General features: G+C 36.3%; 1 protein-coding gene across 4 annotated transcripts in view; it reads left to right on the top strand.

The window, feature by feature from the left end:
- Positions 1 to 27,494, top strand: part of DDX6 (DEAD-box helicase 6) — a 31,090-nt gene extending 3,596 nt beyond the window's left edge. For all 4 annotated transcript variants that reach the window (XM_061145537.1, XM_061145553.1, XM_061145529.1 and 1 more), the window contains 13 exons: positions 25 to 494; positions 3,070 to 3,133; positions 4,030 to 4,134; positions 11,701 to 11,830; positions 12,842 to 12,988; positions 14,110 to 14,204; positions 15,571 to 15,693; positions 16,441 to 16,569; positions 17,874 to 17,990; positions 19,166 to 19,229; positions 21,461 to 21,562; positions 21,997 to 22,203; positions 23,175 to 27,494. In XM_061145537.1, the coding sequence (XP_061001520.1) occupies positions 295 to 494; positions 3,070 to 3,133; positions 4,030 to 4,134; positions 11,701 to 11,830; positions 12,842 to 12,988; positions 14,110 to 14,204; positions 15,571 to 15,693; positions 16,441 to 16,569; positions 17,874 to 17,990; positions 19,166 to 19,229; positions 21,461 to 21,562; positions 21,997 to 22,172 (1,452 nt within the window). In that variant the 5' untranslated portion in view covers positions 25 to 294 and the 3' untranslated portion in view covers positions 22,173 to 22,203; positions 23,175 to 27,494. The remainder of the gene's footprint in view (positions 1 to 24; positions 495 to 3,069; positions 3,134 to 4,029; positions 4,135 to 11,700; positions 11,831 to 12,841; positions 12,989 to 14,109; positions 14,205 to 15,570; positions 15,694 to 16,440; positions 16,570 to 17,873; positions 17,991 to 19,165; positions 19,230 to 21,460; positions 21,563 to 21,996; positions 22,204 to 23,174) is intronic.
- The last annotated feature ends 498 nt before the right edge of the window (positions 27,495 to 27,992 follow it).

Here is a 27,992-nt window from a genome sequence, read left to right as displayed (position 1 = left end):
TTTAACTTTTTTTCTTTGTTTCAGATTGAAGTGAGATTCAGATACATAACTCAACCTTGTTAGAGGGCTTTTTAAAAAATAAAGAATTGATTCCTGCATGAGAGCAAGTTACTGCTGCTTACCGTTCAGAGACTTACAGGTGCTTGCCTGCATTGCAATAAAGGACTCATATATTGAGCAAGACTTATATTTATCTCTTCGTTTTGGAGAGCCTAATAAACTGTTATTACAGTTTCTCTACTGACTTTCAAAAGTTTTGAAGTTTGAAAGAGACATCTTTAAAGTGAATACAACATGAGCACGGCCAGAACAGAGAACCCTGTTATAATGGGTCTGTCCAGTCAGAATGGTCAGCTGAGGGGCCCTGTGAAGCCCAGTGGTGGCCCCGGAGGAGGGGGCACACAAACTCAGCAACAGATGAACCAGCTGAAGAACACCAACACAATCAATAATGGCACTCAGCAGCAAGCACAGAGTATGACCACCACTATTAAGTAAGTGTTAGAGTAAGGAATAAACACACTTGGGGGACCAAGGAGGTATATTTTGCTAATTTGTTGTTGACTACTTTATGTATACCATTTTGGTTTAACCATTTTGATTGTGAATAGAGGACAGATGACTGTTTATGGTCAATAGGTATTTGTGATAGAAGAATGTATCTCTGTCATAATTAATTCAGGTTTGTTAAGTAACAAACATAGGCACAGATAATATATATTACTTTTGCATAGAGTATGTTTTGAAACTTTTCTGGCTTTCATAATGAGCTCAGATTGATCTTGTTTTTGCCAGTATGGCTTTTTTCCTAGTGTGATAACTTGAGTTTATCCTAGTTTGAATGGCAGTTAAAGCCAATCTTAAAGACTTGTCCAGCTTTCTGAACTTAAAAAGTACTCAGAAAATTTATCCATAACAATTTTTTTATGGTCTATGACATTTTGCTTTTCTGTCCTATTTTATTTATTTTTAAAATACACTTTCTCCTTTTACACACACACAAAATAACAAGCAGTTTATTTCATGGGGAACTCAGGACTTTGAGCTCTTTGGAACACATCTCTGAATAGTCCCAAACCTCTTTGAAGACTTCTAAAAACTAAGAGTCTTATTTTACTATGGAATATTTTTCTTTTAAATTTGAAAGCGTGTAGGCTGTCGTCTTGAAGTGTACACTTTAAAGTATGTGAATGGTAACTATGATTCCAAAGAATCAGTTTAATAGAAAATTAAGAATCTTGACCCATTTGATATTTGTCTTTGTTAAGAATCTAGCTGTAAGTTGATTTAACCTCTAGAAATATGATGAAACTCAAAAAGTGTGTGTTTTATTATAATCTAAGTCTTTTCTATGCTTAAAAGAAGCATTTACTAAAGAAAAATAGCCCAAATTTTCAACAGAATTCATTTGGTGAGTGGGAGAATTGGCATTAATGCATATTATTTTTGAGGTGAATAATTAGTATAGAAATAAAAAATTTTTCTAAATTACAGTTTGTCTTGACAAAATAGTAGACTAGCAACATTTAGTCTACTTTTAATTGGAAACATAAAGCTGCATTATTCCATTTTGAGAGCATTTTATACTTAAACTCTGATTTGAGACTGTAGTGAATTTTGCCTTTTTTTTTTTTTTTTTTTTTGCTTTTCCTAGATAAATCGGTTTTTTTTTCAGTTCTGTGACTCTTTAAATTTCAGTTGAAATAACTCTCTCTTCTGTGAAGACTCCTAGATCCCATGTCTCAGAGATAGTTAATACCTGTCTCTGTTAGTTAATCTCATTAAACAAATTTTTTTAAACTTTCTAAGATGATAAATTTTTTTGTGGGCAGATTTTCTGTTGTATCGTCTGCATCTTTATCCACTGTTTAGTGAATTTGACAATGTGACAAGCTGGCCTACTAGGATGTTCAGCTGACAATGCTCAGAAACTGTGATGTGGTGTTATAGACGGGGTGAAAGGCTTTAAGAACTCTTGGATTTGGTGGCAAATAGTTTCCTGTGATACGGTATCTTGGATTGTGTGGGATGAAGCTTTAAGTAAAATGCATCCTTATCTTCCTGAATGAATGCTCGAGATGTTGGGGGGGGGCTCTAATTATGAGTTGTTATCTTTAAATCAGTGAAAACTTAAAAGACAGTTGAAAGCATTGTCTGCTTTATTGACAGTCTTTTTTTCTCTTAGATGCTTTGGATATTATATTACTTGAAGTTTTTACATGACCAAAAAGAAAATTTTTTGTTTTCTTTGTTATTTTCTTTCATGGTTTCAAGCATCCCCATTAAAAAAGATTGAGAGATTTTTTTTTATTAACAGCTAATTTTTCCAGGCACTGTGCTGAGTGCTTTATAGAAGCTATTTTATATAATTTTTATCTCATTTTATATATGAGAGAATAGAGATTTAGAAAAGTAACTGTTGGAGGGTCACAGAACTGATACGTAGAAGAGTCAAGACTTGAACTGAAGTCTGAAACTTTATAGATTCTTTGGCTTTAACTAGCCACCAGGAGCTACAAAATGAGATGCCTATAGGGGACTGCCAGATGAGAGGGGACTTGACCTATTTAAAGGCATCAGGTGCTTGATTTTAAACTCCAGTTACTAATGCCTATCAAACTGTTGCTATGCAGAAATTTGGAACCCGTGTTGCTGCTAAAGCCCTCCCCCCCGCCAAGAAAATCCAGAATCAACTTTATACAAAATCTCCTAGCTTTTTAATGTTGGCAACTTTAAATTAAATAGTACTATTTAGGTCAGACAAAGCACACGGGTTACCAGTTTTGAAAACAGTTGAACTGTATACAACATGCTTCTCTTAAAGAGGATGGATATCTTTTTCCCTTATAGTCTTGATTTTTTAAATTCTCCCTGGATTGTTGAGCTTTGTAAGAAAGAGTATTTTTTCTGGAGTTGCTTATCTCTGTTGTTAACCTGTATTCTTAAGTAAGTGCAATATATTAAATTTAGTGTGCTTTTTAGAAATTATTATCAAGATGAATTACCTTTGTATTTTAGAGTAGTAATGCTGTGAACTCTGATACTTCAATTTTACTGTATTCTCTCTAGACCTGGTGATGACTGGAAAAAGACTTTAAAACTCCCTCCAAAGGATCTAAGAATCAAAACTTCGGTAAGTTGGTTGTAAAATTCAAGTGGAAGACAAAATGATGTGGAAACTCTTAAAAGTGAAGTAGTTACTTGATGATGACAGTAGGCACTGTATGTTTACTCTTAAGTAAGATTAAGTGGTTGAAATTGTATAGCTTATATATGATGAATTGCCAAAAATTTCCACTATTTGGAGGAATTGGTAATAATGTGTATCCATATTAAATATTGTGTTTATACATATGTGTATCTTATCTCACTTGTGGAACACTTACAGTTTTCATGGCATTTTCTCAAAATTCTCTTTTATTTCTGGAAGCACAGTAAGATTCAGGTTAGGTTTTATCCACATTTTATGGATGGAAAAACTGAAGTTGAGAGGTTAGTTCTCTTAGCCCAGCAGTGTCAACCAAGGGTGATTTTTGTTCCCCTCAGAAGCATTTAGCAATAAGTTATCACAGCTGAGGGTGTGCTACAGGACAGCCCCCTTAGAGCAAAGAATTTTCTGGCCCAAATGTCAGTGGTGCTGGGCTTGAAAAACTCTGGTTTAGATTAGGATGTTTGTAGGCAGTGCATGGTAGAACTAGGTTTCGACTTTACATCTTGTGGTTTGGAGTTCACAGCATGGTACTTAACATAGAAATAACAGTATTCCATCACTTCCTAGAAGAAAATGACCACAGGGTGGCTGGTCTTTCCCCAAAACATAGCTTTTAAATGGCTTATTTGTGTTAGAGTGGCTGTTTTTCAAAAATAGTTGAACTGTAGATTAGGATAGAGAACTAATGTGCATATATTTATACTTTAAATGGGATAAAGAGTTAGTCTGTCAGACACTTTCTTAAACCTGGTTATTACTAAAGGAACACAGTTGTACTTCATTCTTTTGATGTTGTCCGTTTGTTTTTGTTTGACCAGGATGTGACCTCCACAAAAGGAAATGAGTTTGAAGATTACTGTTTGAAACGGGAGTTGCTGATGGGAATTTTTGAAATGGGCTGGGAAAAGCCATCTCCTATTCAGGTATATTTCCCCTTTTTACCTCCTATGTAATGTTATGAGTTAAGTGTTGCATACTTTTTGATGGTTTAGTGAACCAGTATTGCTTTCCAGTGTGTGTGCACATGTATGTATGCTTGTACATGAACACACACTTTCTGAACCTTAAAAGGGTAAGTTACAAAATCATGGCACTTTGTCTCTAAATGTTTCACTGTATGTTTCCTAAGAACAGGGATATTCTCTTGAATAAGCATAGTACAGTTATGTTCAGTCAGTTTAATGCAGTTATTTCTAACTCATCTGTCATTTGTAGTCTGATTTTTTAATTGGACCCCAAAGTTTGTCTTAAAGCATTTTTTTTCTTCTGTGTAGGACCCATCCTAGGATCAGATATTACATGTAATTGTTATATCTCTTTTAGTAGTGAGTTTTTCCCTACTCTTGGTTTTTTTTTTTTTCTTTTATGACATTGACATGTTAAAAATAGAGCTCCCTTCCTTTTTTTATTCCAGTAGAACATTTTTCATTTTCAGTTTGTCTCCTGTTTCCATGTGATTTGATTCAAGTTATACATTCTTAGCCAGAATACTGCAGAAGTCATTTTCGGAGTTACAGTGTTCATTTATTCCAAGAGTGATTTTAATTTTGATTACCCTTTCAAAATGGTATCTTGATTTTTATACTACATAATTCCTGCTCTACCCCCTCCCCTTGAAACTAACTAACAGTCTATGGGGAGCATTTAAGGCAATGCCAATATACTATTCATCAAAATTTCCCCCTAATTCCTCCTTGATGTATCTGTATATTATCAGTGTAACTTATAAATTCCTTTTTTACTAAATGGTATTTTTGTGCTTGAATTGTCCCATATTTGGCCAGTGTGAGCTCCTTCAAGCGAGTTGCTTTGTTTTTGTAGTGTGCCTCTTTCATTTTTTTCCTTTGATAAACTATTTTGTAAAGCAGTTTTAAGTTTATAGCAATCGAGCATAAGAGATTTTTCATAAATCCCTGCCGAAATTCATGCATAGGTTCCCTGATTATCCGCATTACCCACAAGAGCAGTTTTTGTTAAAACTGATGAACCTGTGTTGACATATTATCACCTAAAGTCCGTAGTTTACAATAGGGTTCATTCTTGTTATTGTGCATTCTGTGGGTTTGAATAAATGTATAATGACATGTATCCACCATTATAGTATCGTACAGAGTAGTGTCACTGAACTCTGTGCTCTATCTTTTTACCTTTCCCTCCCCCTTCATTTTTCTTGAGCACTTCCTTTTTGGTGGTATATCATGATGCCAAGCTTATCGGGACAGCTACGCTTCCCCAGCCTCAGAATCAGCTGTTTCTCCAAAGAACTCGGATTCCAGTTAGTTGGCAATAGTATTAGAGACCAAGATCTAAACACTAGGTACACTCTTTCCGTGGAAAGAGCAAGGAAATATACGTATATACACACACACACATATGCAGACCTATATACAAATTTTTGTCTTCACATAAGTTGAAGCTGTCAAATCCAAGCTGTACTCGGGACAAACTCTGTGACATCATTGAGCACTTTTTCATTGAACAAGCATGTATCGAGTGACCTAGAAAGTGTTAGACCCTGAGGGTGTTATGATGAACAAGTTAAATAGGGTTCCTGCACTCAGAGTCTGATGGAAAGGACTGCTAATTATACAGGTAATTTCCGTGTAATATAATGGGCACATACATGTAGACATAGGAGAAAATGGAACAACTTGGAAGAAATGATCCATGTTCCAAGTAGAGAACTAGAATAGTGATTGCCTAGGAATGAGAGTGCCTTTGTGGACAAGCTGGAAGAATTTTGTTGTGGTTGGAGAAAGTGTGAAGATAAAGTTATACCTCATCAGGCAGTCTGAGTGCAGAAACCAAAAATATTTAGGAATTTACTTTTTTATACTGTAGTTCATGTTAGTCTGTTTTATCTATAGGAATGAAGAGTTTTATGGGTGCTTTTCTACTGAATCATTCCACTTTGTAACTCTATACTTAGCAAGGTGTGTGGCAGGAAATATCCCCTCAGTTGTATTGTTTTGATGAAATTATGATTAACAGATGTCTGTAGGTGAACTTGGTCTAGAGAACTGTTTGAGTACTAGCTTTACATTCAGATTGCCCAGGTTGAATCCAACTCTGCTCCTTTCCAAGTTGATTATTTGAGATGTCTCTAAGCCTCAACTTTCTGGCCTATAAAGTTGATACAGCAGTGTATACCATAGAGATGTTGTAAAGATTAAGTGAGGTAACTCATGTTAGTATACTTAGTACAGTTGGCTATTAAGTGATAAATGCTCGATAAATATTATGGGCTTTTAATTTATGTAGTAGTTTATCAAAATATGGTTCATTTAGCAGACTTAATTCTTAATGGGCCCTTAATGTCTCATGTTTCACACCTTTGTATTAAAATTTTAAATTCACTTTGTTATTTGCATCCTCAGTTTGGTATAGCACATAGGCAAGTAACTCTCCAGCCACTTAGCCAGTCTACCATATAGCTTTTTCTGTAAAGTAGACATGATCTCCCTCACAGTTTTTTTTTGTGAGGATCAAATATAATGTACAGACATACCTCTTTTTACTGTGGTTTGCTTTATTGTATTTTGCAGATACTGCATTTGTCTTTTTGTTTGCTTTTTAAACAAATTGAAGGTTTGTGGCAACCCTGTGTTGTCAGATAGTGGCTAGTATTTTTAAAGTATTTTTAGATTAAGGTATGTATGTTGTTTTTTTACACAATGCTACTGCACACTGAATAGACTGTAGTATAAATGTAATTTTTGTATGCACTGGGAAACAAAAATATTTGTGTGACTCACTTGATTGCAATGATAGAAATGAATCTGTAGTGCTTCAAAGTGTATTTTGAAATAGCAAGCACAGTATGAATGTAAGGTATTACATATACCTGAGACTGCAGTTCACATTGGCTTTTCCTGTAGTATTGCTTTGTCTGAAAATCCATGGAAAATATAAGATAACATGTTTCTTAGACTCGGTGTAACAAACCATAAATATTAGCACTTCAAAAATTAATTAGGTTCTCTAGTGAAATCCAGCCTCATGACTGGCATTCTTCTACTATTTTTATCTACCTTTTCTCCTTACTTATTTTCTTGTCATTGTTTTCTTTTTTCTCCCCCCACCCCCAAATGTGTCTGTTGTCTTGTATAGTACTTAGTTTTACCGTGTTATCCGGCATTTTTTCCCCCTCCAAATATAAAAGCCTCTTGATGAGTGTCACCTCCATTAGAGATGAAACTTGGTTGCACTTTGGCTATGGTATAAGATGGTGGGAAAATTAGGCACTTAAAATTTTCTTTTGAGAGGATATAATTTTACACTGACAAACTGGAACCAGATACACTACAGATTGGTTCCACACATCTTTCTTTGGTACGGCCATCTGTGACTCTAGTTCTAGGTCTGAATGCTATGCACAGTAACATAACCATGCCATTCTAAAGGCATAGCTCTACAGTAACAGAGGCTTTTTTGGAGTACCTAAGAGTCTACTGTTTTATTCTGCTTAACATTGCAAAACCTTATATTAACTTGGAGATGATTGAAAGATGACAACTCTTGCTGTTTCCAGACTTTAGACACAACTTTTGAGGACTTTATAGATAAGAAGGTGATGGAATTATTGTTAATTATTGAGAGAAAAACAAAAGTTAACTTCTGTTGGCAACCAAAGTTCATATCAAGTTGGGAATCTGAAGTTATTTTGAGGAATTATTTCATTAACCAAGTCTAATTAGTCATTGGTCAAATTTATAGTTAAGAATGAGAACATTCCTAATTCTTTTGTAATTCATTCCTCCTGCTAACACGAATTTACTATGGCTAAAAGAATTGTTTTCCTAAATTCTCAAAAAGGCTTCAAATGCATGTCTTCATTGGATACTATGGTAAAACTGGAGTGTGTTCCTTAGACTGGAGATACTATTTTTGAAATTACTGTCTTCCATCTCCTTTTTTTTCTAGGGAGCAGTAGATACCTTAATCATAACTGCCTCCACAGTATCCATTTTGTTCTCCCTGAAATTAAGATTTAAGTTCAACTGACCCTAGGAATTAAAAAGCAGTTGCTGTCTTCATTTAGCTGCGGAAGTTGGCTAGATTATCCATCGGGGGCTGGAGAGAATGTAATTCCTCAGAAAAAACTTTAGGGTGCTACTAAGAAAGGGAAAGTGTTAATCTTTCAGTCGTGTGAGACCCCATGGACTGTAACCTGCCAGGTTCCTCTGTCCATGGAATTCTCCAGGCAAGAACACTGGAGTGGGTAGCCATTCCCTTTTCCAGGGGATCTTTCCAACCCAGGGATCGAAGCCTGTTTTCTAGCACTGCAGGGAGATTCTTTACCATCTGAGCCGCCAGAGAAGCCTGAATGCTGAAGCTGAAGCTGAAGCTCCAGTACTTTGGTCATCTGATGCGAACTGCCGACTCCTTGGAAAAGGCCCTAATGCTGGGAAGGCTTGAAGGCAGAAAGAGAAGGGGGTGTCAAGAGGATGAGATGGCCGGATGGCATCACTGATGCAGTGGACATGAGCTCTGGCAAGCTTAGGGAGATGGTGAGGGGCAGGGAGGCCTGGTGTGCCGCTCTCGGTGGGGTCACAGAGAGTCGAACAGGACTCGTGGCTGAACAACAGCAAAGAAAGGGAAATGGATACTAGGGTTATTAAAACACAATAAATACATATTGGCTCAGTCCCCAGACCTTACAGTGGAACTGGAACATGGACTTTGGAGAGCTAAAGTGGCAGAATCAGACATACTTTTAAGTTCGTGGGATTGTTTTTGAGTGTTTGGTTTTTGTGTTCTGGTGGTGTTTTGTTTGCTTGTTTTTTGCCTTAGGGTGTAGTTTACACATTTTAAGTAATGCAATTCAGTGGGGTTTTTTTTAATGTATTCACAGTTGTACAGCCAATTACTACAATCAGTTTTAGAACATTTTCACCAAAAAGAAACTTACTTAGTAGTTACCCTTCTTCCCCTAGCTCTAACCACTAATCTACTTTGTGTCTGTATGGATTGACCTATTCTAGACAATTTGATGTAAATGGGATCATAAAATATATGCTCTTTGTGACATAGCTGTGGCTTTTTGAATTAGCATATTTTTAGGATTCATCCATATTGTAGCATGTGTCAGTACTTTATTCCTTTCTGTTGCTGAATAATATTCCACTGTATAGCTGTACCACATTTGGTTTATCCATTCCTCGGTTGGTAGGGTTGTTTCCACTGTTAGCTATTATGAATAATGCTTTTTTGAACACTGATGTATATAGAATATTTTGTGGGGGTATTATCATATCTCTTGGGTATATACCTAGGAGTAGAATTGCTGGTTCATATGGTAATTTTTTATCTTTTTGAGGAACTGCCAGACTATTTTCCAAAATGGGCTGTATATTCTACTTAGTAGTGTATGAGGTTCAAGTTTCTCTTATTTGCAGACCTAAGTTCAAATCCTGATTCTAGCATTTCTTGCTTAGTCACCTTGTGCAAAACAATTTTGAGGATCCATTTTCCCATTTGTAAGACAAAAAGTAACCTAACTTGAAAGGATATAATTAACATTAAGTATCTAAGTGTAGTACCCATCACAGTAAGTTTTTAAAATTTTTAGCTTCCTTCCTCCTTTCTCTTCTCCCTGGCAGTTCCCCATGACTTCTCTTGAGTTTCAAAGCTTTCTGAATCTGACTTGAATTTTCTCACTTCATATTGTTTAATCTTCCTAGCAAACAGTGGTAAGAGACAGTGTGAATATACTGAATTCTCTGACTGCTAATCATAATAGCCACCATATGAGACAAAGTACAGTGCATCTTAACTTACAGGCTAGCTAGCTTACTTTGTTAAAGCCCTGTCCTTAAATAGTTTCTGTTTCTGTGGAACATAAGTCCTGTCAAAGAGCAGAGAAATAGAAGTCAGTGGCCTTTAATCTAAGTCACAGTGTAGACCCCAAAAAGGAATTAGGATAGCCCCAATCTAATTCTGTTCTGTCTCACCTCCTTGAGATATCTTATCCTTTTAAAGGATCTGACTCAGGAAGTCACTGAGAGACTGAAGTCTTTTTCTGCTGTCGAACTGAGTGGTATACTGGTAACCTGTTTAAAAACCATAATGGAGAATGAACCCATGTGATAATCGGCCTTCGGGACAACTGAAAATTAATAGAGTTGACTCAGAGTTATGGCTCAAAGGATAAAGAATCTCCCTGCAAAGCAGGAGCTGTAGGAGACATGGATCCCTGGGTCAGGGTACCCTGGAGAAGGAAATGGTACCCCCACTCCAGTATTCTTGCGTGAAAAATCCTGTGGACACGGGAGCCTGGCGGGCTACAGTCTACAGTGTCATAAAGAGTCATACACGACTGAGTAACTACACACATGGGTTCAAGCAAGGAAGGATTTAAGACCAGAGGGTCAAACCAAGGTTTTCTTTATCCTACTTCACCCTACGTAATAAGCAGACTGTTTAATGCTGGCCATTGGAGTAAGATAACAGTGTTGTCACTGAACTATTTTCACAGTTGTTCTGGCAGCAACGTTAGTTATTCTGATTATATGGAACCCGTCTGACCCCTGTGATTGGGTTTCTAAAATAAGTGTCATGGTAGGAAATGAAAGTCATGATGCTGATGACTTGGGTATTTCTCCAGTAACAGTTTTAAATTGCTAGAGATATTTGTTTTGGTCATTAGCTCAAGCATAGAAAAAACTAATTATAGTGATTGTGAGTATTTTTCCTAATTTATTTTTCTAATTTTCTAGTTGTAGAAATTAAAATTTTTAGTTTTAGAAATAGAAGTGTTCTACTTCCTCTGTTCATACCTGTTTTACCTTTTTAAATTTCTCTCTGTATATATGTATTTAATATTTAGTAATTGTTGAAAATCCTTTGCTATTGTCTAGGAAATTTGCCCTAATAAGAAATAATATCTTATGCAAAACACACATGAGTAAGCCAAATTTGAAAACGAGAAGTCAGGTCACATCTCCGGACAGAAGTTGGCTGCGAGACAGACATTGGTCAATTATGTAATACAATTTAAAAAAAAGATAGGACCCAAGACTAAACTTTTCCAGCTGAGTCCTATTTGTGTAGGAATAAAATTGTCCAACCTATAATTTTTTATGGTGGTCAAGTTGGTTTACTAGTTTCAGAATATCATATAGTCCTTCTTTGGAATATTGTTTGTGCTGTTTTTTCTTCCAGTTTTTAATTGTGAAATGTCCTTTGCTTTTTTTCCTCTGTGTTTATTGTGTCAGCCCAAGTTCCTCCTCTTTCTCTGTTGTTGATGCTCACACATACAAACTCAAAGGTTTTTATTACTAAATTTAGAATGTACTTTATGAATAGTTCTGATAAATGTCAGTTGATACTAATGGTGATGTTGAGGTCCTGCTAATTTATTTGGTCTTTACTTTTGTAAAATACTTCCATACCAAGGAACTTTGTATACTTTCAGTGTGTTTTAGAGAAGAACTTGCCTATGTACTGTATTTATTCACAAGTAATATGCATTGTTTGATCTCTTCTAGGAGGAGAGCATTCCCATTGCTTTATCTGGTAGGGATATTTTAGCTAGAGCAAAAAACGGAACAGGCAAGAGCGGTGCCTACCTCATTCCCTTACTTGAACGGCTAGACCTGAAGAAGGACAATATACAAGGTTGGTTGTTCAAACTATAAATGGTGATTTAAATCTTGGATATGTATAGAAGATATTACCATCTTTTCTCAGTTGGAACTTAAGTCATCTGAAATTAGTATTTACCCTTTTCACAGCTTTTGGCCTGGTTGTCTCATAAAAATGATTCCTAACTTTTTAAAAAGAGATTTCTAGTTTTTAAGATTCTTTTGCATATTATACAGTTACGACAACATTCCAGTGGGATAGGCAAAATAAGAATTATTGTCCTATAGATAGGGAAATTAAATTATCTGAAATAGATACTTAAAACTACGGAACTAGAACGTTCCTTGTCGAAGCAGGAACTTTTTCTCTCTGAAGCCTTGTGGCTTAGGGATTTTAACATCTAAAGCAGTAGGGAAGAAACACATTTCCATAGCTGTACCCAAAGCTAATAGATCTATATTTTCACCTTTAAAGCTTTTTCTAAAATTTTCAGTTTTTTTCTTCCCATGCTTTCTTGATCTATAATAATTATTTCTGCCATCTTCCTATTATGTTCATATGATATAAATAGAACTGGGCAGCAGGAGTTTCCTATTTGGGCATTTTGACTAGTGATCTCTTACTAAAATATTAATAAATTTTGAGCTAATAATTGCCAACTCAAAGGACCCTGTAAGGCTTTGTAACCAGGAAGAGTAGAAGAATAGTACAGCATTGTTACTGAGGAAAAGTCTAAATCTGGTACACTACTTTTCTGGGTGCCTGATGTCCTCTGCCAGCATTCAGAAGTTGTCTTGTGGAGTTTGCTCAGCGTTCAAATGTTCTATCGATGAATTTGTGGGAGAGAAAGTGGTCTCCCCGTCCTATTCCTCCGCCATCTTAGCTCCTCCTCTTTCTGGTACACCATGTTAGGTTCTTTTTTTGAAATTTATTCATTTGAGTGTCTTGATTACAAGGGGCAATATTTCTGTAGCTTCTTAAACTCTTAATATATGGCTTTTTTTTTTCCTCCCCTCCTCTTTTCTGTTTGTTGATATTTTCCAGCAATGGTGATTGTTCCCACTAGAGAACTTGCTCTACAGGTCAGTCAAATTTGCATCCAGGTCAGCAAACACATGGGAGGGGCCAAAGTGATGGCAACCACAGGAGGAACCAATTTACGGGATGACATAATGAGGCTTGATGATACAGGTAGGAAATGATTGGATATAAGCTGACTTGCTCTCTGTAATTTGACACACAAGTGTTTCCTTTCAGTAGTTTATTAAAATTGTTCTTAAAATAGGGAACAAACATTGCAGTAGAAAAATAAGGAAATGACCATTTCAGTCAAGAAGAAAAAAATTATTTTAGTCATTGAAAGGATATTTAACCTTACTAGTAATTTTTTAAATTGCATATAAAAACAGTAAAGTGATATTGTACCTATCTGATTGACAAAATTAATTAAGATTGGAAAGGCTAATTAGTAACCAGTAATATGCATTTGTGAAGAAATTTGTTGTCTTGCAACGTGGGGGTATAGATTGATACAATCTCTATGGTGGGAAATTTGGCGTTGCGTTTCAAAATTATAAATGTATGTTTTTAACAGTCTTTTTGAATAAATAATTGGACAAATGCAAAGTTGTTTACTACAGTGTGGTTTGTAGTACTGAAAAACTGTACAACCTAAATATCAGGGAAATTTGGCTAAATATATTGGGATATAGACTGAATGGAATGCCACACAGCCATTAAAGAGTGCAGCTGGTCTGTATTCATTTTCATGAAGAGTTCTCCATGATACATTACTCAGTGAAAAAAGAAAACAGCAAGAGTTGAAATCCACTTACATAACGTTATACATTGACTTTTATCAGGATTTTATATATGATTGTTACTTGATTAGTTTAATTACTGTATTCTTTGTACTGCCTTGTTAATTTAAAATAATGGTCTTACTTGATCCTGTTACAGTCTTGGCAGACCATTGATCTTTTAATAGATTAGAGGCAAGCTGCTGTATCAAAAGTCTGGCACACAAAATTTGTTTTTTCCCTGGGGGTTTCCCTCAGACAAAGAACTATGTTCCTTATTTGGAACAGGTGAATTGGAAAGCTGTAGCCCACCACCTGCAAAGGTGAAACTAACTGGTATCCTCTAGCCAACTAAAGACAAAATGGAAATCCGTATTCTAAAACACATCTTTGCCTCTTTGTATTTTTCCTGCAGCAGTGTTTCTGATAAAATATATGTGTGATAAACCTTTACTGTATCTTTTTTGCCCTAACTAAAATTAATGAAAATACATGTTTTCTAATCCTGTGTAGTGCATGTGGTGATAGCTACCCCTGGAAGAATCCTGGATCTTATCAAGAAAGGAGTAGCAAAAGTTGATCATGTCCAGATGATAGTATTGGATGAGGTAATGTTTTTTTCATTTTTAAACATACTATTCTGTTCTGATTTGGCTTTGTTTATAACTGCCAGTGAATGAAGCATAACCTCTTTCTGTTTAAGACCTTCTAGTTAAATTCATGACTCTTGTTGGTTTGTTCAAACTAACTTGGTTCTAAAACATGTTTTGCCTTTTAAAAGCAATAGATGATAGATGTTTATAGGAATAATTCAGCTTTGTGTCTTTTTCTTAGGGAAGTCAGATAGTTTATTTTTATTTTGCAGTGAGAAATCATTGAATAACCTCAAAGCCAAAGCCATTCTACTTCTCTCTTCATTCTGTGATTCATCTTAAAAAGCATGTTTAAAAAAAAAAGGCATCTTAAAAACCCCTCATTTAACATATCCAACTTGGTATTGTTTGGTTTTTTTGTCTCTGTTATATGTGTTACCTCACCAGACTATAAGTGCCTTTTGAGAACTTACTCAGCTCTGCATTCTTGGGACCTAGCAAGCAAGTGTTTTATATGTATATGAAATCAGTGTTGATGTTTTGTTTTTTTTATTTTTAATTGAAAGATATTAGCTTTACAGTGTTGTGTTGTTTTTGCTGTACATCAGGCTCCAAGTATGTGTATATTCTGTCCTTGAGCACCCCCACACTCCCCAGTTTTGATATCTTGAAATGTTATTTTCCTGTTTGGTCTATTTTAAGATAACTGGATCCATTTCCTCTTGGTCTAATTTGAAACAGGTTTTTATCCTTGAATAATGAGAGATCACATTTATTAGTCACTGTGTTAGCACTAAGTGCTTTATGTGTTTTTTCATTGAATTTTTTACAACATTCTCATAAGGTAGTTAGTTATCCTATAAAGTAATTCCTACAGTAAGAAGACACCTTGATTTTTAAATTGTGGAAACTGAAATAGTAGTTAAGAAACCTCCCAACATAGATAATAGCGAAGGAGGCAAGTTTTCTGTTTGTGTGTGTGAGGGGGTGAAGTAGAAAAGGATAGCTTTTATTATTTGCCAGGCAAAGGGAAACACACCCTGCTTCTGCCTCAAAAAACTATCCCTGACAGGTTTTAAACACAGGTAGTTTAATGCTGTAGCCTGTACTTCTATTATACCATAGTGTCTCTTTAATGGAAATCACATTAAAATTTTTTATGAGAATAAGGATTATGTCTGTCTAGGATTTTTTTTTCCCTTAGAAGATCAGCATTACAGACTTCCTCCTTTTTTGTATCACTGAATGTGTCTTGGTGCCTTTGGACTATATAGTGTTTACAGCCAGGAACATTCTGTGAACTCTGCTGGAATGATTCCGTATTAACCAAAAACCTTAGACATGATTTCATTGTGTTTAAGATGATCTTTTTGTACTGCAGGCGGATAAGTTGCTGTCACAGGATTTTGTGCAGATAATGGAGGATATTATTCTCACGCTACCTAAAAACAGACAGATTTTATTATATTCTGCTACTTTCCCTCTTAGTGTACAGAAGTTCATGGTGAGTATAAACCTGTACTTAGAAGCAGTACCTTCCTATTGCCCATGAGTGTACCTTTGTCCATAATTACATTATGTTACTAGTCTATATTTTATGCTGGTTTCAAGTATTAAGATACAAAAGTATTTGATTTTTATTTGTTCATTAAGCTGGTATCTGACATAGCCATTGATGCTAGATAAATTGATTACAGCATAATCTATATTTAAAGTACAAAATAGTAATAACTTAGCTGTATATCTGAATGTTAGATCTCCCATTTATGGTAATGACAGATTATATATTTTAAAGAGAGCTGCATCCCTTCAGTTAAGAGTTTATCAGACAAAGAGACAGATGTACAGAACAGACTTTTGGACTCTGTGGGAGAAGGCGAGGGTGGGATGTTTCGAGAGAACAGCATGTGTATTATCTATGGTGAAACAGATCACCGGCCCAGGTGGGATGCATGAGACAAGTGCTCGGGCCAGGTGCACTGGGAGGACCCAGAGGAATCGGGGGGGGGGGGGGGGGGGGGGTGGGAGAGGGGATCGGGATGGGGAATACATGTAACTCCATGGCTGATTCATGTCAGTGTATGACAAAACCCACTGCAATGTTGCGAAGTAATTAGCCTCCAACTAATAAAAATAATTATTAAAAAAAAAAAAGTTTGTCAGACAGACATGTATGAGGATATATTTTGAGTTAAAGTTTATTTAAAGAGATAAACTCTGCTTTAACAATAAGACTTTTTTTTTCCTTCAGAATTCCCATTTGCAGAAACCCTATGAGATTAACCTGATGGAGGAACTAACTTTGAAGGGAGTAACCCAGTACTACGCGTATGTAACTGAGCGCCAAAAAGTACACTGCCTCAACACACTTTTCTCCAGGGTGAGCCAGTTAGACTTCAGCTGCTGAATTGTTACCCATTTCTTAACCTCGATAAAACAGTTGTATCAGTTTTCTCATCATTTTCAATGTAGAAAAAAAGTCCTTAGTTTTTCTTAAAAGGTAGTTTCAGTTGTTGATCTGAAGCTAATACTATATGATTGACAGGTCATGGGCACTTTTAATTTGATTCTAAAATAATTTGACCTTAATTACAGGTAATCCCATTATTCTCAGTAATTATAATTGTTCTGTTGTAAGTAGATCTGTTTTTGCAAGTTTGCCTACTTGCCAGAATTTCCTTGTCACCCTGATCAGTACTCAGATGCTCTTTGAAGACGCACATGAAAAATTTGAGACTTCATACTGTTTATCCTTGCCCTCTTGTTTGAGCTCAGAAATGAACACCCTTTTCACAGTCTGTTTAATGCCACATTCCCCACTTGTGCTTTTTTCTTGATTCCACTATTTTAAATGGCCCCTAGACATAGTGCTGACATGTTGTACAGTGCTACTAAGAAGACTAATGCATCTTGCAGAGATGTTGTATTAGATAAACTTCATAAAGGCCTGAGTTATAGGTGCTGTTGGCCATGAGTAAATAAGGTGTCTTTAAAACAGTAACACATGGGGCGAGTTCCCTGGTGGTCGGGTGGCTAAGACTCCACACTCTCAATGCAGGGGCTAGATCCTGGTCAGGGAACTAGGATCCTGCAAGCCATGTGGTGCAGCCAGAAAAAACTCAGTAATATGCATAAAACCAGATTATCTGTTGACCCGTTGATGAAAAAGTTACGAGTTAGGTCCTCACAGGGACCTAACCCTCTATTTCCCCTGGAAGGAGTGGTCCTATATTAACTGTGCTTAACTGCAACTACTATTAAATGCTGCTGCTGCTGCTAAGTCGCTTCAGTTGTGTCCGACTCTGTGCGACCCCATAGACGGCAGCCCACCAGGCTCCCCTGTACCTGGGATTCTCCAGGCAAGAACACTGGGGTGGGTTGCCATTTCCTTCTCCAACGCATGAAAATGAAAAGTGAAAGTGAAGTCGCTTAGTCGTGTCCGACTCTTAGCAGCCCCATGGACTGCAGCCCACCAGGCTCCTCCGTCCATGGGATTTTCCAGGCAAGAGTACTGGAGTGGGGTGCCATTACCTTCTCCAACTATTAAATGAAGAGTACTTAAAATTTTTATAGTTTTGCATCTCCCGTGTCATGAGATTATAAGTTTTAGTGTTTTCAACATTTATTTGCTTGTCAATATTTTATTTTCTTATGTGTTTTTTTTTCCCCCCCTCTGGTGCTCAGCTTCAGATAAACCAGTCGATTATTTTCTGTAACTCCTCTCAGAGAGTTGAATTGCTAGCCAAGAAGATTTCTCAACTGGGTTATTCTTGCTTCTATATCCATGCTAAAATGAGGCAGGTGAGTGTAAAACTTGTACTTGCGTAGGTTTTTTAAAAAGCTTTTCTGAATATTTCATGAATTTTGTTTTAATGCTCTTCCAAGTGCCCTGAGTTTAAGAATAAATTACTATTTAGTAGGCAAAGGACCCTTCAGTTTAACTTCTCTGGGGTAAGATTTTCTAACTATAAACAGGGGTAATAGTATGTACCCTTACTTCACAAGGGTTTAGGAGGATTGAGATTGTGTATGAATGAATAGTTTGTCAGTTGCCAAGCACAATAAAAATGTGAGATTTTATTCCCTTCCCTCCCCATAGTCTTAGATTTGGGCTAGTGTTTAGTATAGTAACCACTAGCAACAGTAAACTATTTAAAATATAGTCTTCAGTCATACCACATTTCAGATGCCACATTATGTGTGACTATCAGCCACAGTTTTGGAAGGTTTGTAGAAGGTTCTAGTTTATCTGTGTACCTTCTCAGGTTCATCTTTTTCTCTTTATTGTTTGCCTTTAGAAAAAGGATGGAATCTGTTTCAGAACTTGATTTAGCAGAAAATAAATTCAAAACTGTCAACATATTGTGTTTATGTGTGCTAACATTGTGAAATTTCATGATAGGAAAGCAGTTTCTGTAGTCTGACAGGTTAAGAACTTAATCAGCTCACATATGGTTTTCAAAGAAGCTTATTGTCATGGATCAGGTGCCGTCATGCAGGCACCTAATATTAAAATTACCACCGGAAATGAAGTATAAAATGGAAGAGAATATTTCAGAGTGGAAGAACATTGTGTTGAAAAGAAAGACCATTTTGCCAGATGCTAGATTTATTGATTTTGCTTGAGATAGTGTGTTTTCATTTTTTAACTGAAAAGTAGTTATTTTTAGCTTTTGTATATAATAACTGAAAAGTAGTAGATGTTTCAGTTAAGCTAAACTTTTGGCAGCTTTTATTTGAAACATTTTAAAAGTAAATATGGTGAAAATTGGCACTTAAAACCAACTCCAGCAAAAAAAAAAAACCTTATTTTTTTTTTCACCTTTTGTTTTTAATGTATATTGAATGTGGTTCCTTTCTCATTCATGTAAACAAATTTGGGTATAAAAAAACTGCTTGGGTAGGAGAAAAAAAATGATGGAAATTTGGAGGCTTGTGTGAGTTGTACTCAAATAAATGCATTGCTTTATTCCTAGGAACATCGAAATCGTGTGTTTCATGATTTCCGAAATGGCTTATGCCGCAATCTTGTTTGCACTGGTAGGTATTTTCTATTCCTTTACCCATTGTTTTTCTTCCTAGTTTTGTTCTTTCTCTGTCCTATCCTGCAGTGAAGCTCCTGACATAGTCAGCTCCCTCTCCTACCATTTCTAGAATTTCTGAAGTTGAGAATGATCTGTAGGTAACTTTTTTTTTTGTAGTTAACTTTTGAAATTAGATTCCATACCTGAAACTGCAGAACACTTATTTTGGCACTCCTGCTTCATCTCTGCCTGTTAAACCAGTTTTGGAGTTTGCGTATTTTCTGAATAGTTTTAGCATATAGGAATGAGTTCTATTTAGCATATGCAAAATGAATTATGTTAAGAAACTATGTTTTGGAGGTTTATTATGGCCGGCCTTTCTTTTACCAGAATCAGACTAGTTTGTGTTCTGGTATATTTCACTACATAAAAGCAGACTGGGGGTGCATGTGGACAGTTAGATTCAGTAGCCTCCTGTCTGTACACTGGGAATATAGTCTTAGTATTGATACTAGGTTTATAATCTAAATTAGGTTTCTGGATAGAGGGAAGAACCTAGCTTTTTGTTTTTTTGCTTTTAATTTTTGAGCTATACACAGAGATAAATACAGAAATGTATGGGTTCTGAGGGCCGGCTATAAAGTTATATGCAGATTTTCAACTGAGACCCTAACCCCCGATTTGTTCAAGGGTCAACTGTACAGACAAGGAGAAAGGTGCCATTTGCCATTAACCCATTTCCTTATTTGAGAATGAAAAATACTTTTTTTTTCCCCTAGAAAGAGTTCATAGTACTTACAGAACTCACACATTGTTATGAATTACTGCTGTGGTTACATGGTTTCATTTTTAAGCATTAACTTGCTGAGGCTGCGCTCAGATAAGTTTTTGAAGTGCCGGTGCTTTCTTCTCATTTTTCAGAACAGTGGGCAAATACATCATTAAATAAGTACTGAACATTTATGTGTAACATGTATAAATACATACAGAGTATCACCCCTCTCAAGGAGTAGTTGTTTAATCAGAGATAAAAAGATGACAAAAGAACCTCAGACTGGGCCTGCAAACTTTTTCTGTAAAGTCCATGTAGTAAATACCTTAGACTTTGCACACTATGTGTTCTCTGTTACACGTGACTTGACTCTGCTGTTCTACCTCAGTGGCAGTATATTTAACAAATGTCCATGGCTGTGGCAGTAAAATTTGACAAAAACAGGCATTGGGCTAGATCTCCAAGGGAGTAAAGGTAATTTGCAAGTGTAAGGTATATACAGTTAAATAACCCTAAATTTTCATAGGAGAGGGAAATAACTAGCTGAGGTGATCTGAGAAGATATGAAATTGTAATTTATAGGCGATAGATGAGTTTTAGACTTGGATAAGAAGGAATATTTTGTTAGGGGCCTGGCATAAAAAGTCGTCTATAGATCACTAAGAAGATAGTGTAAAGAAGTATAGTGGGTGAGGTTGGTATCGTGGAAGTTTTGAGATGTGTTACAATGAGAGTATAGAGCAGAGGACTTTGAATGTCAATTTTAAATTTTATCTGGAGACAGTTGAAAATAACATGTTACAAATTCAAACCAGTATATTAGAAATATTTGTCTGACCATCATGGATTATTTTGACGTGTGGAGCTGAGAAGTGCAGGGAAACCTAATTATTAGCTTATTGAGCTTATTGGAGTAGTTTCTACGTGTATTTGTCAAAGCCTAAATTAGTATAATAATTGTGGGACTGGAAAAAAGTAGAAGGGATAGTCTTGCATATTAGCTTATCTCAGACCTGTTATAAATCATTCAGGAGAATGGGATGAATCATTCAGCAGAATTCTGAACAAAGTATAAATTACTACTGGTAGATTGCCTCTTTTTTAAAGTATTCTCCATTATGCAGTGAACTTTAAAAATAATTTATTAACCTTGGATTAAGTACTTAAAAATAGAGTGAAGAAAATTATACTTGTGAGCTCATTTTTGAGTGTATAAGCTTTTTCAGTCATCCTTGATTTGCACTGTGTTACCTCAGACCATTTTTTTAAAACTTTGATAAAGCACTGGTAAAAGGTAACTTGTGAACAGAAAGCTGCTTATGGTTAATGTGCATGAGAAATAATGCCAATAATTTATGAATGCTTTTGAATTACTGCATGAATTGAGTGATGTTTAGGTTCCTTTAGAAATAAATGTTAAAGAGTATTATGACACCAAATTGAAGGATATAATGGATTTTTTTTTTGTTTTAAAGATTTGTTTACCCGAGGTATTGATATACAAGCTGTGAATGTGGTAATAAACTTTGACTTCCCAAAGCTGGCAGAGACCTATCTCCATCGTATTGGAAGATCAGGTGAGGAAAAGGAAGGAGATGTTCTTTGTGGAAGTTTTTTGAGAAGTTTAATCACTAAATTTTATTCCTTTTGTGAAGTAGAGTGTGGTAGCAATTAAAATAGTGAATTAAAACTGATTTAGTTTTTTGATACATCAATTTCTAATTCTTCCAGGACATTTATTTTTTTTTAAGTTAAAATAACCTGATGCCTAATTTAAGACTTACAAATTAGAACCTCACTTTTGTAACTGTACTGTTTGTATTTTATACTGTGTATTTTGGCAACTTTTGACACTGTTACTTTAGGCTATGAATAATGTGTATATGGCTTCATATACTCAGAGTGGCACTTATAAAAACATTAATCCTATATGGATTTGCCACTTACAGACTAATGCTTGCACGTTGACTGTCATATTTAATTCTTATTAATTAGAATTGTTTTTTGTTAGGTCGCTTTGGTCATCTTGGCTTAGCCATCAACTTGATCACATATGATGATCGCTTCAACCTGAAAAGTATTGAGGAGCAGCTGGGAACAGAAATCAAACCTATCCCGAGCAACATTGACAAGAGCCTGTATGTGGCAGAATACCACAGCGAGCCTGTAGAAGATGAGAAACCTTAACAAGCGTGTGTGTGCCTGACAAAATAGCCAAGTAAGCATAATGTTTAAAGGAAGGAGATCAAGGTCCTCTTTCCCCCAGGGGGAGCTTGATGTCCTACCATATACAATTAGCAATAAAAGATGAAATACCTCTTGGCATAAACGGCAGTAAACAGGAAGTATGTCAGTTGAAGTGACCTTATTGGTGAATCCATAAATTCAGTTCTTGAATGCCATATTCCTATGGTAATGTATGTGAACAGTACTTAAGACAAATTCAGACTTCTAAAATATTGGAAGCAAAAAAGAATTAGCAGTTTTGAATGTTAAACTATTTTTGCTCTTTTCCTTTATCACTCAGTCATCTGTTAGTATTCACTCTTAATTTCTAATGGGTACCTTAATAAATTAGGTTAAATTATCTGTAAAACCTTATTGCTAAAGGAATAATCAGGTTATGAGTCTCACGTGCACCCACCTTTTCATCTTTTGTTGACTGTAGGACTCTGGAAGAAATGCTTAAAACAAGGCTTAATTAACATAGGAAAAAACCCTCCAAAACAGCCAATATTCCTGTAAGGAAAATCTGATTTCAGAGATGATAGTTTCCAAATTAGCAGTGAACATTTCACCCATTATTTTTAGATTCTACAAATTACTCTTTTCACTTTAACATTTTTATCCTAATTTACTTGTCAAACACAAAACTCTTAGACAAATATAAAACTAGCCCATGTATGCTAGTATACTGACAGGTTGTTGAGTTCACATAGGATTTAAAAAAACTTAAAAATTGTCACAGATGACTACTGCCTGCTACCAGAACTTTTAGGATTTCATTCTGTCTCTGGGATGTCTAGTGGAAATTTCTTAATCCTGAGTGGATTCTATAGTGTGTAAAGAGGCTCAGTAGAAGCTATTATGGAGAGCATTTGGGATGGAATTGTGAATGCCTACTTCACGTGTGTGTATCCTAGTTTATATTGCTTACCAGTGATAATTTTAAGTTTCTTTTTTCTTTAGGCTTTGACAAACTATGGAAGGCTCGTTTGGATCTGTGACACATCGATTTTGTGGGGAATGCTCTTCTCTTTGTGGGTTTTTCATCTTCTTTTATTTTGGAACTATGAAGACTTAAGAGCTCAGACATTTCTTCTTTTTTTAAACTGGTGAAGAGAAAAGCTGAAAAGGAATTTACCTTTTTTGTTCCACTTGTTTGCACTGTGTGCTGACTGAACATTAGTTGCACTAACTGCTGGTTTTTTAAAAATTTTTCTGGGGAAGGGGGGACAAAGAAGGAAGAGAAAGAAGGGGAGAAACCCTAAAAAGAGAAGAACCTTGATGAACACAAGCTTGTCTACGATTTCAAAATTCTCCAACAGCTGACTCTTGAGTGCATTTCAACTTCTCCCTGGTTACTCATCCGTTTTTAAGCCTGAAGAGCTTATTACTTATTTGTGCGAAGTGCCTTATGCTATGAGACCATTCAGAATATCATCTTTTAGACACAGCCCAAGGAATCAACAATAGTATTTTTTTTTTCTTTTTTCTTTCTTTTAAAAATTTTTGTCTTTTCATTTTGGTTTCAAGTTGAAGTCTCTCTCTTCCCTTTCTACCCGATACTCAAGCCCAGGGCTGGAAGATGAAACATATTAGTAATGTTAAACACCATTTTCTTTTTCTTTATGTGGAGGAGTTGATATGCAACTGCAGTTCATCCGCACTGTAAATACATGTATTTAACAAAAAAAAAAAAAACAATCCCAAGTAAAAATTTCTTCTGGGCTGAGTAGATACAACATCATCGCTCCCAAAGGAAAGAGCAGTCTATCATCGCAGGAGCCATATGACAAGCCTTTTGTGCTCTATAGCAGAACACTAAAGACTGGTTTACATACGCCTCCATTAGCAGTTATGGCACTTGATGTGTAGACATGTCAGAGCCTTTGACCCTCTTTCCTCTGTGGCAGAGCGTGTCCCATAGAAAATTGGGTGTGTATACTTGTATAAACTTTGTAAATAGGTTTTTTTTCTGGGTTCATATATATATATATATATACATATATATATATTTTTTTTTTGGATGAAGGTTGCTGGGATTAAGGGGATTAGAGTGATTATGGGAGCAGCTAAAGATGAGAGGGGCTCAGTTTTCCGCAACACTAAATCTAAAAAGTATTTTGGCTTCTTCCTGTAGAGAGCAGACCTTTACAGGAATCCTACATTGGAAAAGAGGCCCAGGAGCCTGGGGTTCACTGCTGCCACACTGCCTCATATAGAACCTTGGAGTAGGCCTGACAGAGAGAGCACGGAAGCTTCACAAACCTCTAATTCAAGATGTTATTTTTTTGAGACGTTCTCTCTGATACTGTTCCCCGCCAGCCTTTTTTAAAAGTTTGAGAAACTTTTCAAGCTCTGCAAAAGGGGACAAAGAATTTGCCTTGCAGTGTGGGGATGTGATTGTGCGGCAGTGTCTTTGAGCAGTATATGTATAAAGCATGGGTTTGCATTTCAGAATATTAGCCAGTACCAGCTTTGGTAATTTCAGCAGTTCTGGGGCTTACTTTCTGTGGATCACCTCCTGTACTTTGTGTTGCCCTCTGCCCACCTTGATGAATAAACTTGCAGGAACGGGCAACCCCTGAGAGCTGTTAACTTTCATGCTACAGAAAGCTGCTTGCCATCCTCTTGCTTTGTGACAAGAATTATCTGTCATTTTGCATTGTAAATTGCTGGCAAATGCTTTACAGTCAATAGTGTTGCTTTAAATTGTGCCCCTCCCAACATGCTTGATGTTTGGCCTGATCTCCAGGCAAAAGGAGTGAGATGAATCAATACCAGTGAACTTTTTTTTTTTAATGTTTTTAATTCCCTTTTAACCCAGTATACTAGGTTAATCAGGAGGCATCTAGGATTTAAAAAAAAGAAAAAAAAATTTAAAAAAAAATTGGTTTCCATTTGTCATTGTCTTTTAAAAAACCCTAAAATATTCCAGGATATGTCTTACGTAAACTTTCATGCTTATCTGGATAAAGAAGTCAGTTACTCAAAGTTGCTTTTTTGACTCTGCTTCATTCTAAGCAAAATTATTTGTGATTCCAAAATTCCTTGATCAAAATCCTGCAGATGCCTCCTGACCAGACATAGCCCTAACTCCTTAAAAACTGTAGCAAGAGCTGCACAGTACAAACCCAAAAAAGAATAACTCATTTATCTGGTATCCAAGCCACACTGTGTCTCCAGCCAATGTTGGTTACTAAATGCAAGGCCTAATTTAAAAAGTAACCTTTTTCCAGGGAGGGGGTGGGGGGAGGGAACTTTAAAGGCATCAACTTTTGACCAAAAAATCTTGCCCTTGTACTGATGCAGCTCTCTGTTTCCCCTCCATCTCTGGCGAGGTAAGAGGGATCATTCATTATAGAAGAAAAAGAAGGAAAGTTCATAAATGCAATTTTGTGTCTCGCTAGAGTGTGTGGGTGACTAAACAAACAGCGCAGTCTCTTGCCATCCTCAGACTGCTCTGCCTGGTGCCACGTGCCTGTGGGTCCCTCTAAAAGCACAGACTTTAAACTGAAAGTATTCCTGAAGTACAGCCTCTGATGAGGAGTGGCACTTAAAGCGATCTGGGACACCACGATTGGACACTGTCTTACACAGACAGCTGTCCAGTTCTGGTGCTTGACTCTTGAGTAGGAATTGTTAAATGGAAAGATGCTCTACCAACTAGGTCAAAGCCTAGTCTTTTTTTTTTTTTTTTTTCCTTCAATTCCCCTTAAAATAAGGAACATTGTTATTATTAGTTGTTTTTCTGTTCCTTCCAGTATTGGGTGTATAAGTAATGGTAGTATTTTTCCAGTGGTTCATTTGGATAAAAAATACTCCCCTTATTTTTAATATTTAAATTACAATCAGCTCCTGGTTTAACCAGTGGTTATATAGTCGTGTAATGAGTTATGGACCTTTACACAGCTTGCTGTCTCTCTCTTCCTTACATTCCAGTGGAGAAACCTTGCCTTTTCCCTTAGGAATGGAATGGAATAAATTTATTCTAAAATGATCTTCCATGGGAAGAAGTAAGGGGGAGAGAAACCTAAATATAATCTCTAAATTATTTTCAAGTTGGTCCCAGCATCATAATACAGGTTGGCCCCGAGGGATGGGGGGAGGGGGGAGGCAATTGGTTATCAATATTTGTTTTCAGAATGAGATGGGAGCATCTTTCCTTTGCCATGTGCTTTGTGTTTGATACCATCATGCTTGGATTAGAACCAGACAACTCAGCACAAAGCCTTGAGTGTACATTGTTGGAATCAAAACATCTCATTCTGATCACTTGGTTTAATTTTTTTCTTTTTTTCTTTTTTAATAGGGGTGGGAGGGAGGTTATTTTGCCCCAAAAGGGAGGGTATCTGCACTAAGGATTTAGAAACACTTTGGAAGCTCATGACCTCATCAGAAATTGCCTTTAGTCACACTCCTGACCTTATTATAGATGAGTAACAAAAAGATGAAATAAATTCTTGGGAATTAAGCCATGTTGTTTTTATTTGCAACTTTTTTTCAGTGTTCTGTGTATCTTAAGCTGTTGTGGAATCATTTTTCTGGCAAAAAAACTTTGTCAAGCCAAAAATTTTTGGCCTCATGGGAGCTGATGTAGTCAACTTCTTGGTGAACTTCAGTGGACCTTTTGAGCCTGTAGTTGTACTTCATACCTTTTGTTTTTTGGTTTTTGTTTTTTAACTTCCAAAGAAAATCCACTCCTTTCTGATCTAAAAACTCATCTTTGGGGTAAAGAGTTAAGTGTCCAAAGGTTCATGAGGTCAGAGGGAGCTAGCCTGGCACCTGGACTGTGCCCCTCCATAGCTGACAGATTCCAACAGAAGTGTATTTAAATTCTCCAGTAGACAGTACTGGGCAGGGCAAGGGAGGGGGTAGGGTTGGGCTATTAAGATACAGGCTACTGTATTTTAACCAGTGGTTGTGTGGGAGGGGTGCTTGGAGAAAACAAAGTCACTATTCCCTTTTTTGAAACAAAATTAAAACGAAAAAAATAATTTTTTGTTTAGTAAAAACAGGATAGAATTCCAGTGTCCCTAGCCACAAGGGACCAGTTCCACTGAGAAGTGAACAGTGGGGACTCAATTTTGAAAACATCTGGGAAATGGGAAAATTGGCTTTCTGTTAATTGGCAAATGTTCCAGTGGGGCTGTGTTTTTGTTGGAATGTCTTATGTTGTATGTACACATATGTTGACCAGAGTCTCTGCTGAATTTAAAAGAAAAGATGGTGGATAAAATCTTGATTTGTTAATTTATCTCAATAAAAGCCCACTGGAACTCCAAATATGTGTGTGGTGTGTCTTTAGCAGCAGCTGTTCAATCTTGCTAGTCATTTTTAGTTAAATGACTCACTTTCTGAAAAGCAAGAAGACTCAGCACTCAGCCCAGTTAAATAAAATCTGAGAGCACCTTTGTCCAGCCCTAAGGCTGTCTCACCATTTGCATTTCACTGTTTTCATACCCTTAACAGAACAGGAAAGGAGAAAGGACAGAGATGTTGGTCCACAGTATGTTGGAGAACTGCCAGTAATTACCCCTAAGAATTGTTGAGACCCTCCCCGCCAAAAGAGAATTAGTGAATGGAATTTGTATTCTGAGAACTAGAAATTCTGATGAAAGAAATCAAAAGACCTAAATAATTGGAGAAAACCAGACAAAGCTGGACCTGACATCCTCACCTGTACACCCAAAAAACTTTGGTGTAACAAGGTATGTGCAAGACTTGCATGTTGAAAACTGCAAGATTCGCAGATGAGAGAAATCAGGCTTGATGATAGAGTCT

This window comes from Dama dama, chromosome 1 (genome assembly GCF_033118175.1).
Source record: "Dama dama isolate Ldn47 chromosome 1, ASM3311817v1, whole genome shotgun sequence".
Taxonomy (NCBI): domain Eukaryota; kingdom Metazoa; phylum Chordata; class Mammalia; order Artiodactyla; family Cervidae; genus Dama; species Dama dama.
Note: the sequence above shows the minus strand (reverse complement) of the source record. Positions and strands in the feature narration are given on the sequence as shown.